Source organism: Lepus europaeus, chromosome 3 (genome assembly GCF_033115175.1).
Source record: "Lepus europaeus isolate LE1 chromosome 3, mLepTim1.pri, whole genome shotgun sequence".
Classification (NCBI taxonomy): domain Eukaryota; kingdom Metazoa; phylum Chordata; class Mammalia; order Lagomorpha; family Leporidae; genus Lepus; species Lepus europaeus.
In genome coordinates, this window is record NC_084829.1 from 129,353,111 (window position 1) to 129,366,771 (window position 13,661).

At 37.9% G+C, this 13,661-nt stretch overlaps 1 protein-coding gene across 1 annotated transcript in view; it reads left to right on the forward strand.

Moving 5' to 3' along the window:
* The window catches only part of LAMA2 (laminin subunit alpha 2), a 698,138-nt gene that overhangs the window by 648,541 nt on the left and 35,936 nt on the right, over positions 1-13,661 (forward strand). The window contains exons 52-54 of the mRNA XM_062187263.1: positions 2,884-3,022; positions 8,262-8,382; positions 11,217-11,393. Of these exons, the coding sequence (XP_062043247.1) occupies positions 2,884-3,022; positions 8,262-8,382; positions 11,217-11,393 (437 nt within the window). The remainder of the gene's footprint in view (positions 1-2,883; positions 3,023-8,261; positions 8,383-11,216; positions 11,394-13,661) is intronic.

Consider the following 13,661-nt stretch of genomic DNA (forward strand, 5'->3'; position numbering starts at 1 on the left):
CTGGGGTTAGCAGGATCAGAGGCCACAGAGTGGTCAGATAGGAGCTGAAACAAGGCTCCAGCTGTGTAGGTTCTAGCTCCTTTGTGAGACCAGATTGGTTGTTTTACATGAATTATTCTCTACTTGCTTGCAAGAACACTGTCCCTTGAAGTTCAAATGCAGTCTTTCAGGGAAGCATTCCTTATTTTCCTTGAGAGCCAGTTGGTAGAACCACAGTTACTGATGTACCCAATCCCCTGAATACATTGATTTGAAACAAAGTTGAGAATGATGATTAGGTTTTCAGTGGATTAAGACAGGGATGAAAAGAATAACCAAAGAATAAACAACTTATAACAACTCAAAATTGAGTATAAAATCCTACTGTGTGATTATTTGATAAAACCCTTATTTCCCTGCTTACCCATAAAAATGCCTGAAGTCATCAACTTTGAAGTTTTGTGTTAACAAGTTACGTTCATATCCAGTCAGGAAAAGAAATAGGGCAAGAAACAAAAGTGAGTGTTAGTATTTCATAGCAGAACCTCCTTCATCATAATCTCACATAAAGAATGAAATAAAGCCCGCCCTTGAAGTCAGTAAAAATACGCTACCCTGCACCTGTCTCTCTGCCAGAGTTAACTCTTGGGCCAGTGTGTTTCAATTCCATTGTGCTGTTGCTCTTTAATCATTTTTTCCTAAAATGATTTTTCAAAATGCACATATTCACTCAGGGAGAAGGAGAAAAACTACCTCTCATCACTGGCTTGCGTGAGATAGAAAAGCAGAATCTAATCTTCATAGACACTATTAAAATACTCACCAGGTTTGTAGAGACTATGTTCATGTTCTAGTCAACAGCCCCATAGGAAAACTTTTGATCTGGATACAAAGAAAAATACAAAAAAGTTTTAAAAACAATTTTATAAATCTTTTTTCTTTTAGCCACCAGTTCAATCAAAGAGATAGATGTATGTGAAATTAACTATGTGCATGAGAACTATTAAATAAATGTATGATGCTAATGTGTGTGAAAGGAATTGGATTGTTAAATCTTAACTTGATAAATGGTTTTAATAGTACAATAATTCTTGTCAGGTATCCTTATTGTTTGATTTTACAAAAATCTGAAGAGTTGAGAAGTTAATAGCTTTGAATATTTTATTCTGGTCATTTTTTGTGACTTTGTAAATTTTATTGGAAAGGTAGGACTACAAAGCACAATGGAATTTTAGAATTTCTAAAATGTATCTCTCTATTCTCCATACAATTTAATGGGTTGGGGGGAAATAATAACATTCCATGTTGAAAGAGTTACATAGAAGAGAGGCAGAGAGAGAGGTCTTCCATCTGATGGTTCACTCCCCAGTTAGCCACAACGGCCGGAGCTGCGTTGATCTGAAGCCAGGAGCTTCTTCCAGGTCTCCCACGCAGGTGCAGGGGCCCAAGGACTTGAGCCATCTTCTACTGCTTTACCAGGGCAAAGCAGAGAGCTGGATCAGAAGTGGAACAGCCGGGACTTGAACCAGTGCTCATATGGGATGCCAGTGCTTCAGGTCAGGGTGTTAACCCACTGCACCACAGCACAAGCCCCAATAAATAAATCTTTAAAAAAAATGCATGATATACTGTAAAGAGAATTGGAAGAGAGAAACTGATAGGCTCCAAACACAAAGAATAGACAAATAGAAAAGCTAACTGCCTGATTTTATGATGTGTATATATATATATGTGTGTGTGTGTGTTGAAATATTGCACTGTACAACATAAAATATGATGAATATTACATATCAGAGATTCTTAAATGATGAAAACATAAGGGAAGAAAATCAATGAGCTAAGGAATTCCCATCTACTTTCTAAGCAATGCATTTTTTTTTTTGACAGGCAGAGTGGACAGTAGAGGGAGACAGAGAGAAAGGTCTTCCTTTTGCCATTGGTTCACCCTCCAATGGCTGCTGCGGTAGCATGCTGCGGCCGGTGCACCACGCTGTTCCGATGGCAGGAGCCAGGTGCTTATCCTGGTCTCCCATGGGGTGCAGGGCCCAAGCACTTGGGCCATCCTCCACTGCACTCCCTGGCCACAGCAGAGAGCTGGCCTTGAAGAGGAGCAACCGGGACAGGATCGGTGCCCCGACCGGGACTAGAACCCGGTGTGCCGGCGCTGCAAGGCGGAGGATTAGCCTAGTGAGCCGCGGTGCTGGCCTAAGCAATGCATTTTAAACAGAGAATTGCCTTGTTTCTGTTGTGTTTCTATTTCTGAATTCTTTAGTATAACCATATCATAAATACTATGAGAGACCCAAGAGAAAGTCCATAAGGCATGAGGACTGTCACAACAGTTGGCCCACCAGGCTAAAATGTAATTCACAGTAGATGTGAATCCTGTCATCTTGCAGAAGCAAGCATCACTATCCTCTGCTTCCCTGTACAACCTTATCATACAGGAAGTGTAATATGCTTTGCAGATGAACCTAAGTCCCAGAATGCTGTAGATACTAAAATTTACAGCAAGAGCCACAGATTCACATATATATAATTAAATTTTCTCATTCCTAATTAGGTATCAGTCTCAACATTTAATTAAGATCTTCGTTTATTTTTTACCTATTTGTGTCATAGAAAACTATACTAAATGATTCATTGATAGCCATCTAAAATTGTATTCTTTTATCATTAGTTGGCTTTCACTGGTGGTCAAGTAATTACTTTCATGGTCATTTGTGTATAGTTCAATATTTTATTGATATTGTTTCTGTAATTATTAAATGGATAGATACAGTATGTGTGCTTGCGAAAGTCAGTGCTAACTTGAGAATTAAGCTAAATTTAACTTGGAGTAAGTGGTTATACAATATGATCGATATTTCTCCAATAAAGGTTTTCTTTCTTTCTCCTTTGCAGCCAACATATCAATTGTAGATATAGACACTAACCAGGAGGAGAACTTATCAACTTTATCTACTGGAAACAACTTTGGTCTTGACCTGAAAGCAGATGACAAAATATATTTTGGTGGTCTGCCAACACTGAGAAATTTAAGGTAATTTAGTACATGTTTAAAGCTAAGCATTAAATTTCAATTAAATGGCCACTCTGCTCACTGGAGTTTTGAAGTTTAATTACAATAGGAATGTCATATAACCTTTAGTTACAGAAAGGCCTAATCAAAGAAATCATGTTGTGTGTTAGAATAGCATCAGGGTTTAGAAACTAAAGGATTAATTTGACATCTTTGCTGAAGAGATGGATTGGAATCACTGTTTCCCTTATATGCACCTGCTGAAAAGAATTATGAAAGTAATTAAAGGTGGAAGCCAGAGTTGGATGTGGATCTTGTAATTGCTGTTCTCTTTGCATATTCACTGGAGATAATGGCACTCTGACATTGCTTAGTGTTCTGAAAATTAGTCAGTGTTCCAGGATACTGTGCATGTAACCTATTTTATTGCTAAGCATTAGCAGCATAATGGCAAATTGGAACTGTCCCATATGCCTAATACTAGAAATGTATTAGTTATTCTCAAGCCCATGCCAACATTTGTGTTAAAATTTCACATATGCTTTTTATTTAGAAGGATGGGAGACACATTTAGCTCATGATTTAGTTAGTTAAGAAAACAAAGTAACCAAAAATGTCAGAATATTTCATACGGTGTTTAATTAACTGCTTGTTATAAAACATAAGACCTAAAACCCATAGTATTTTGTGCTCAATAAATGTTAGTTGAATTTAATTAGAATGGAGATAAATGATTTGGTTAAATCATAAGTGTTTACTACAAACACAGACTACCATTCTTTTAATTTCTGTCTTGTTTAATTGCTTTGGTTGTTTTTAATGAGTATAAAAGTCATGTCTAGGTGTTTCTACTCCAAAAACACACAATGCATTTGGAGAAACCTCAGAATAGCATAGTTGAGAAGTATGATGATCAGTTATTTCTGTATCTCTCAAATAAGCAGTATAATTTTAGTCTCATTTTTTGCCAATTACCATGAAGGCTGAGGTTTTCTCTTCTCCCCAAGCATAAACTGGTTACAAGAGCAGGCAATTGTCTACCAAACTTTCCAGGGTATAACTTGGTGAGTTTTAAGGCACAAATAAACTGGCTGTGCCTTCATCTACATTATAATGTATTTGTGTTAATAACATAGATTTAACAGTGATATGGTTATTTGCAAATCTATTTATTAAATAGTCATTCAGCACATGTTTGTTGAATGTCTACCTTGTGGCAAGCATTATACTAAATAGTGATCTAGTAATTGTTCAGGTTTAAGATGTATTTTGCAAGGTCATTAAAAATTAAAGCCAAAACAAGACTATCCAAATCTGGCTTCATTTACTCTACTGGTGGTGCTAATTATCATAAAGTGATTTTTAGGAATTATCTACAAAGGTAAACAAGTTCATCTCATTGTGATAGATTTAATGTGTTAGTTGGTTTGCAGACTATGTGTCTAATGAATCTATCATTAGACATTATTTTCAGAGTATAGATCTTCAAAATTATAATACCATGGCACATTATTTCAAAACAATCTTTAGACACCTGTTTGTGACTGATAAAACAAGCATCCAGAGTTACTTGTTATTTTTCCCATGCTCAGAATATTATTTTAATATATTGATTGTTAAGCTGAAGTTCTTTGAGAGGTAATGTTTATGCTTCTCAAAAATACTGAATAGTGACATTTTTGCATTTTCCTAATCATTAGCTCGATAAAAATAAATCTTAAGTACATATTCCCATATAAAAATTTTCCAAGAGAATTGTGTGGGAAATGGTCACAATTTGGATTCTAATTTCACTACAGTAAGAGTATATGCTGTTTTCTGTTCTATTGTTTTTTTTTTTACATTCCCTTCCATTAAAGACCACTTTGAGATGATTTTTGAAAGATTCATGATTAAAGCTTACTGTTTTATTCAATGACAATGCAAATGTAAGTAAAATGTTTTTGTTTTCTCTCTTCCCTGTGACCTAGTATGAAAGCAAGGTAACATTTTACAATTTATGCATGCCTTCAAGTGCATGGACCTTCTTAGATACAGAAGCTATGCAGAAGCAGAGCAACACCTATGCAGCTTTACTCATGGAACATTTCACGAGCACGTAATGCGTTCTAGGAGAATTCTCCTGTTGCTCGTCGCTTAAAAGATGCTGTTGCTTACCCACCAGCAACTGGGCTGCGGTTGGAGTTACTTCACCAGCAGTGATGATAGACTTGCTCAGCTTACCTGTTCAGCCACCTGCGCACAGTGCCCCCTGGTGACCAGCAGCACATGCTCTAAAGGGAGCTGGTCAAATTCATGAGCACAGCCCAGTTCTAGGAAGCGGACAGAAGAGGTCTCTGGGGTTGAACCCCAGACTCTGCACCGCCTAGTTCCGCGCTGTCTGCTGACCAGTTCACCTGTGCTCCTCGAATGCTTACTTTGCCTTGCTGCTTTTTGCAGGCCTGCAGATATGCCAAAATTTGCACGCCCTTTGCACCTCGTATAAAGCTGTTTATTTATTGCCGTTATTACTTGGAATTTGCTATGGAACCAGCTGAAAGGAATCTCTAAAAATACTTATGTAAAACAAGTATTTATGTTAACAATGATAAAGTTTGCAGAAAGTCCCCCTAGCTTCTCAGAAGCATTTAAATTCTTGTTTGCAGCCAGGCATTAGCAAGAATTAGCAGCTTGTGTGAGCGGCTAATCAAACCCCAGAAATGTGCAGGGTTGGTACACTCTGGCCAGAGCTAACGCTTGGCATCTTGGCATTTCAGCCTACGTGTGCCAAATTTCTGAAAAGGAGATAATGAGACTTCACTGATCCAAGAAATTTTTAAAGCAAAGGCTAGATTTTTAATATTAGAAACTAGAATACGTGGAAATGAAAGTTGGGAAAAATAAGCCAAGCTGTTTTATCATGATATAGTTATAAGACCAGTGGCACTATGCTTGCTGAGGTGACTAAAAGGCAAAGCTGGTTTCAATGAAAATATATGCCCATCAGCTTTGGGGTGACACAGTGTAGCTTTGGCATTTTGCCTTTGAATGGTGACCCTCGGGAAACAGAGGCCTCTGATTGCCTTTAACAGTCCAGTCACCATATGTCATGATTTATGCCCTGATTTTCATAAAGTGGAATTTGCCTTACCTTTTGAAATAGTTCTTTGGGTTTCCCTAGAACAATGAACTTGCAAAAGTGATTTGCTTTATCGACAAGAATCAACTCTGGGAAAATTGTGTTAAACGATGAAAGTGAACACAACAAATGAACCTCACCCATTTCCTTTGCTTTATACAAGAAGCGTATAAGTAACATCCTCCCTCTCCACTTGTGCATGCCCTTCATCATGATCAACTGACCACATAGAATGAGAGAACTTTTGAAAGAGGAAAAAATATTCAAATAAAATAAGGAAGTTCCACAGAGAAAGGAGGGGGATGGGAGGGAGGCGGAACACATACCTGACATGAAATCAATTGCCTGATACACATTGCCAGGGCCTAATTTGCTTTCCCATCTATTTTTCTCATGCCATGTGGTTTTTATTAAGATGAAAAGGAGAAACATAGAAACATCATGGAACAATGAGAAGAGAATTAATCATTACCTTATCAAAAACAATTGTGTGATGTTGAGTGGATGGTTTTTATGGTTGCTTATTTATGCTGCATAAAATAATACCTTTTTACCCCTGTCCACCTTCACTCTTCAATACAGTAGCCAACCACTAGCTATGTGGCTAGTGGGAAAATAAAGTGAAATGCCAAATATTCAATTCCTCATCGACATAACCTACATTTCAAGTCACCATAGCCACATGTAGTTAGTAACTACTGATTTGGACAGTGCAGAACAGAACAGAACATCACAGAAAGTTCTATTGCAGAGCACTGTTATAAAGAAGTATCATTTGCTACCTGCTAACTTATGTTTATGGAGCACTTACTATTGCTATGCTATTCATTCATGTTTCAAAATTCCATAACTTCATTTTCATGCACATTTCACATATAAGGACACAGTCTTAGTGAAGTCAAGTCATTGGTATAATTGTCACACCATAAACCAGAGCAACATGCTTGTGCAAGGGCTAGTGCTTTATTTGCCAACATGGCAACAGATTAGAAAATGAAGCCCTTTTTACCTTCATTATCCTGCTTTAAGAAACAGTAAGTGGGGCCAGTGGTGTGGTGTAATGAGCTAAACTGTTACCTGCAATGCTATCAACCCAAATTGGAGTGTCCATTTCCAATCCAGCCCCTTGCTAATGCATCTAGGAATGCAGCAGCAGATGATCCAAGTATCTGGGCCCTTGACACCCATGTTGGAGACCTGGATGGAGTACTAGGCTCCTGACTACAGCCTGGACCAGTCCTCTTTCTCTCCTTCTCCCTCTCTGCCTTTCAAATAAATACATAAATATTTGAGAAAAGGAAATAGTAAGCAATACATAAGTATTCCAATATAGTTTGGGTATAGGTATTTTTCAATCTTATTGGGAAAATCAAATGTATATATTTTACATTGGTTACTTTGTTATTATTTCAATATAGAATATAGACTTTAGGATCAAACTGTTAAATTTTGTTTTAATTTAGAAGCAGAGAGACATACATATGGGTAACTCCCCAAATGCCTGCAACAGCCCAGGCTAAAGCCAGGAACTCAATGCACATGTCCCATATGGGTGCCAAGGATCCAATCAGTTGAGCCATCACTTGCTGCTTCCCAAGGTCAGCATTACTAGGAATCTGTAATTGGGAGTAAAGCTAGGACTTGAACTCCAGCACTCTGATATAGGATGCAGACATTCCAACCAGCAACTTAACCACCAGGCCAAATGCCTGCTCCCCCAAAGTCTTAAAGAACTATTTTCTAAAATGAACATTTCCATATTTCTTGATCAAGATTTTAAAAACATTTGTATAGATATTTTGTGCTGCTTACACAATTATCTGCTCTTCAGTGAAAAAAGAAACACTTGTTTTATTTGGCACATGCATTATTAATAAGGAGTCCGTTAATTCCTGTGCTTTGTGTCTCAGTACTATGGACCGACTGAAGAGGAGAACTATATGCAACTTCTTCTGCAGGGTGGTGTTAACAGCCACTTCATCCGCCTGTAGATAGCGGAAAGGATGGTTTGTTGAGAACGTGTGTGCTGTGTATACATTCCGATTGACGTGGACTTGCCCATATGGTCTCCTACCAGTAGTCAGAGACAATACTGCCATTACCTTAATGATTGCTTTTGTTTTCCTTTTAACTCGTCAACAGACCAGAAGTGAATTTGAGGAAATACTCTGGTTGCCTCAAGGACATTGAAATTTCAAGAACTCCATACAATATACTCAGTAGCCCCGATTATGTTGGTGTTACAAAAGGATGTTCACTGGAGGTAGGCCAGTTTTCAATGGCTCCCTAGACACATTCATGTCAGATTTCTTTCTTAGTGTGTGTGCTCTTATACAGATCACTTCTTTGTTCATGTGTTTTATATTTATACTAACCTGAGTTTAGCTGTTGATGAATGACAAACCAAGACTGAGGCATTTTATGAGATCAGAAAGTTCATGGAAAATGAATATTACAAAAAAAAGAATGTATTTCAAAAATTTTCATACCATTCTTTCATGAACTTTTTGAAATGCCATTGCATAAGTTACTATGATGGAAATGTATTGTGAAGACTGAAAATTGTGGCGTATTCTTCCAAATGTATGATCTTTCAAGGCATATATATTTAATACTAATCTCTGTTCTAGTTCTTTCTTCCCTTCTAACACTACTTTTATCTTTTACACATTTTTGGTAACTTTCTTAAATTCATTTCTTATATTGTATTGATATAGCTTTACTAGCTCCTTAATTTTTTTCTAGAATGTGTTGAGAGTTTACACAAATAACAACTAGTAATTTTTACCATAACTGCTTAGTATATGGCTTCTGGCCAACAGCTTTGAAATCTAGCTCCCTGGTCTTTGAAACAGCATAGATTGGGACTGGTGGCATCCAACCCTACAAAGCCTCATGTCTTCCATAAAACTACAAAGTCCATTCTCAGTGGATATCCTCAGTCTCTGTTTGTTGGTAAAGCAGCCCAGCCACGCGCTAATTCCACTGACCATTTAGCACTGACTCTTCAATCAGGAGTGAGCCATATGGAGAAAGACCCTTGGCCTTAGTAGTACCTCCCTTGGAAAATATCCATAAGCAAGAGTCAACAGTAAACAGTAGTAAGAATTTGATGGGAACTCAATACTGATGAGCTTTTAAAAATGAGAAAGTGTTGGCCGGCGCTGTGGCTTAACAGGCTAATCCTCCACCTTGCGGCGCCGGCACACCGGGTTCTAGTCCCCAGCTGGGACACAAGATTCTATCCCGGTTGCCCCTCTTCCAGGCCAGCTCTCTGCTGTGGCCCGGGAAGGCAGTGGAGGATGGCCCAAGTCCTTGGGCCCTGCACCCACATGGGAGACCAGGAGAAGCACCTGGCTCCTGGCTTCAGATCAGCGCAATGCGCCGGCCGCAGCGGCCATTGGAGGGTGAACCAATGGCAAAAAGGAAGACCTTTCTCTCTGTCTCTCTCACTATCCACTCTGCCTGTAAAAAAATAAATAAAAAATAAAAAATGAGAAAGTGTTAAACATTCCTATATCAGACCTACAAATTTTTAATTACACTGCTATGAAAAACTATTCATTTTGGCTGTTTCTTCCCATTAAGATTATTTTAAAGCACTCCAGTAGAGTTCAGGGAAATGAAGAGGGATAGGAAAAAGGGAAAGTGAAAAAGTTAATTTGCTTTCTGAGTGATAAGGTATGAAGATGAGAACAGAACTTTCAGGGTTTTCATTGTTCATAACCATAGGTTCCAACTTAGAATTGGCCATAGGCACTCAGGCTGACCTTGGGAATAAGGAAAAAGGAAATGCATTTAAAAATGAAACTATAGATCCATACCAGCTTCTTAAAGAAAATTTTACTGGCAATTTTAATCTTCAAAGCCTTACTCTCATCCACATTTGAGATATATGAGTATGGAAAACTGTCCAGAAAATGAATAGTTTCTATGCATGAAAATGAACATTCTGTAAAGCACTTTTTAGCAAGGAAAGTATAGGGCAGAAATTTGATGTGGATAAATCTTGAAAAGTCTGCACAGTGGTTTTATCTAAATGATCTAAAACTCCACAATTGGAAAATTGGAATAGAAAACAGATTATACATCTTACCAACTCTGTGTCATTTAACTGGGCTTGAAACATTGTAGGGAGGGGTGGAAATAGCCTACATAAAGGAGCCTTTGCTTTTGTTCCTACAAAATCTAAGACTTAAAAATGAATATTTTAACCATTTTAAATGCCCAACTACATGGGCTGGTGTAAATTAACACTAGCACATTCATACCCTGGAATGTCTTCCAGCCATTAAAAGTGATGATAATTTATATTTACTGAGAGATGGGCCTCACATATTGAAATGAAAAAAGACACTGCAAATGAACAGGTCCAGCATGGTTCAGCTCAGTGTAGAAAGGAAGAGAAGAGAAGAGTGCTAGACTGTGAGACAGAATGAATTAGCGAATGAGTGGATTCTCAAAAGCTCTATCATAGCTTTGGGATATGGGAATGGAATTTTCTCTTTTGCACTTCGTTATTGTCTAAAATGTAATTTTTACTTTTACTGTCACAAATGACATGCTTTTCATTTTGCAGCAGAAAACTGATTCATCTAAGTTTTAGGCTTCAATTGATTTTTAAAAATGCTTTTGGAGAGTGTTTATCCATTTTACAGCAATGAGCATATTTACCTTGGGCTTATCAGGAGGGAGAATGTAAACACAGAACATGGTCATACTCATCTGTAAAACAACTGACAGAATATACCCAAGGGATTAATTATAGTGTTCTCCAGGGAGGCTCAGGAAGGTAGCCTTAATCCCAAATAAAATGTTATCTATCAATAAGAATTCTTCTGTAGTTTCAGACAACAGTTCTAGAATAAAAAGCAGAGGCCATAATATTCATTTTAACACCAACTGCTATTTGAAGTATTTGAGGTTATAACTGGAAGGATTATTTCTTCAACTGCTATTGAGCTCTCCATGAAACTGTGGGTTTTCACACTTTCTAAAATGACAATGTATTTCATAGACATTTGAGTAGGATGAGTGAGATGGAGACATGAATGTCAATTTTCATTTCTAGTGTCTCTTCTCTTCTTTCACCCCCAGAACGTTCACACAGTTAGTTTCTCCAAGCCTGGTTTCGTGGAGCTCTCCCCTGTGCCAATCAATGTAGGAACAGAAATCAACCTGTCGTTCAGCACCAGGAACGAGTCTGGGATCATCCTCCTGGGAAGCGGAGGGGCACCTGCCCCACCCAGAAGAAAACGAAGGCAGACTGGACAGGTACCCTCACACCCTGTTAATAATGCATTTTCTGTAATGCTTTTATCAAACTGATCTTTCTAAGTGCCATTTATTTCTACTCTCATCTTGGTTAACCAAGAATGAATGTTCCATTTATCCAAACTAACCTATCTTTCTCTCATCATCTTAAGACAGTGTCTTCTCTAGGATTTTCCTATTGGTCAATTCCAGGTACCCAGACACACTTGTATTTGCACCTCTATTCAGCGGAGCTGAGCATATACATTTATATGAAGGAAAGCTCGAGATAGAAAAAAGATTAATATAATCTGAATATAAGTCTGATTTCTTACCAGATCCATAGATATTCAGCTAGAGTTCCTTACATTTGCATTTCGAGTCCTACTGTCATTTCCCAATTGCACTAGCTAACCAGGTACAGTATGTTGGAGCCTGACTCATCTTGAATGAGTTTTCTGAACACAGAGAAAGGCAAAGAGGGGTAGAAGGAGGCAAATCAAACACAGCCAAAAACCATGGATGACTGTAGCTCACTATATATATATATATATATATATATATATATATATATATATATATATACACACACACACACACACACACACCTCAAGGGTGTTAGAATAAAGCCTATGGAGTATCTGCTTTGTAAGAGTATAGATTTGAGTATTTACATCCTCTGGCCATTTGATTCCATCAAAAGCCATTCTTCAACTGCCCAGGTACAGACATCTTAACTCTTCACTACCTTTGTATTCCTCTAATACCATCAATTTATCTTTTCAAAATACAATTTTGGGGGGTGGGTTTGTGGCATAGCAGGTTAAGACACTGCTTGGGAAACCTGCATCTCATATGAGTGCTTGGTTTGAGTCCTGCCTACCCCATTTCTGATCCTGGTGCCTGCTAATGCATCTGGGAGGTAGTGAGTGATGATTCATGTTCTTGGGTTCTTCCCACCCGTATGGGAGACATGTATGAAGTTCCTGGCTCCGCCCTGGTTATTGCAATCATTTGGTGAATGGACAAATGGATAGATAATACCTCTTGCTTTTTGCTACTCTGACTTTCAAAGAATAAATACATCTTTAAAATATATAAAAATTTCCATTTAATTCAGCTTCTCAGTGAACTAATTCACAGAAATTATCTAGTTTTCCATGATCAGAAGAATGAACTGCTTAAAAAATGTTTTTCTTTTTGCAGAAATGTTTTTTCCCCAAGAAACCTTTTTATTTAAAGAATACAAACTTTATGCATTTCCTAAGTACAACTTTAGGAATATAGTGATTCTTTCCACCATACTTGCCCTCCCACCCACACTCTCACCCCCTCCCTCCTCCCTACCTCTCTTCCCTCTCCCATTCCCAGCCCCATTCTCCACTAAGATCCATTTTCAATTAACTATACACAGAAGACCAACTCTATACTAAGAATTCAAAAATTGCATGCAAAAAAAAAAAAGAAAGAAAACTGTTCCTCAGTAGTCGAGACAAGGGCTATTCAAAGTCATTGCATCACTCTGGCCTCAGAATCAACCCTTAAGACATTCGGATCTGGCTAAAAAGCCCATGAGAGTTCTCAGGCATGGAAAGCCAAGACACTCTGGCAAAAAAAAAAAAAAAATGACCTAAATGAAAGATCTCTGCAAGTGAGATCCCAGTGGAAAGAACAGGTCATCAAAGAAGGAGGTACCTTTCTCTGAAGCGAGGAGAGAACCTCCACTTTGACTATGGCCTTGTCTAAATATGATCAGAGTCGGTGAACTCAAAAGGCCTCCATAGCCTTGGCAACTCATGACAAGAGCCTAGGGTGATTACTGATGCCATAAATAAGAGTGTCAATTTGTTAAGTCAACAACAGGAGTCACTGTGCACTTACTCCTCATGTAGGATCTCTGTCCTAAATGGCTGTACAGTGTGAAGTAATGCTATAGCTAGTACTGAAACAGTATTTTACACTTTATGTTCTGTGTGGGTGCAAACTGTTGAAAACTTTACTTAATATATGCTAAATTGATCTTCTGTATATAAAGATTATTGAAAATGAATTTTGATGAGAATGGAAGGGGAGAGAGAGCAGGAGAGGGGAGGGTTGCAGGTGGGAGGGAATTTATGGGGGGGGGAAGCCATTGTAATCCATAAGCTGTACTTTGGAAATTTATATTCATTAAATAAAAGTTTAAAAAAAAACAAAAAGCAATAAAAAACAAAAAAGTCATTGCATCTTGAAGTTAGTTTCATCATTTTTAGAAACCTAATTAACTTTAAAGAAGCACCCAAGAATGAT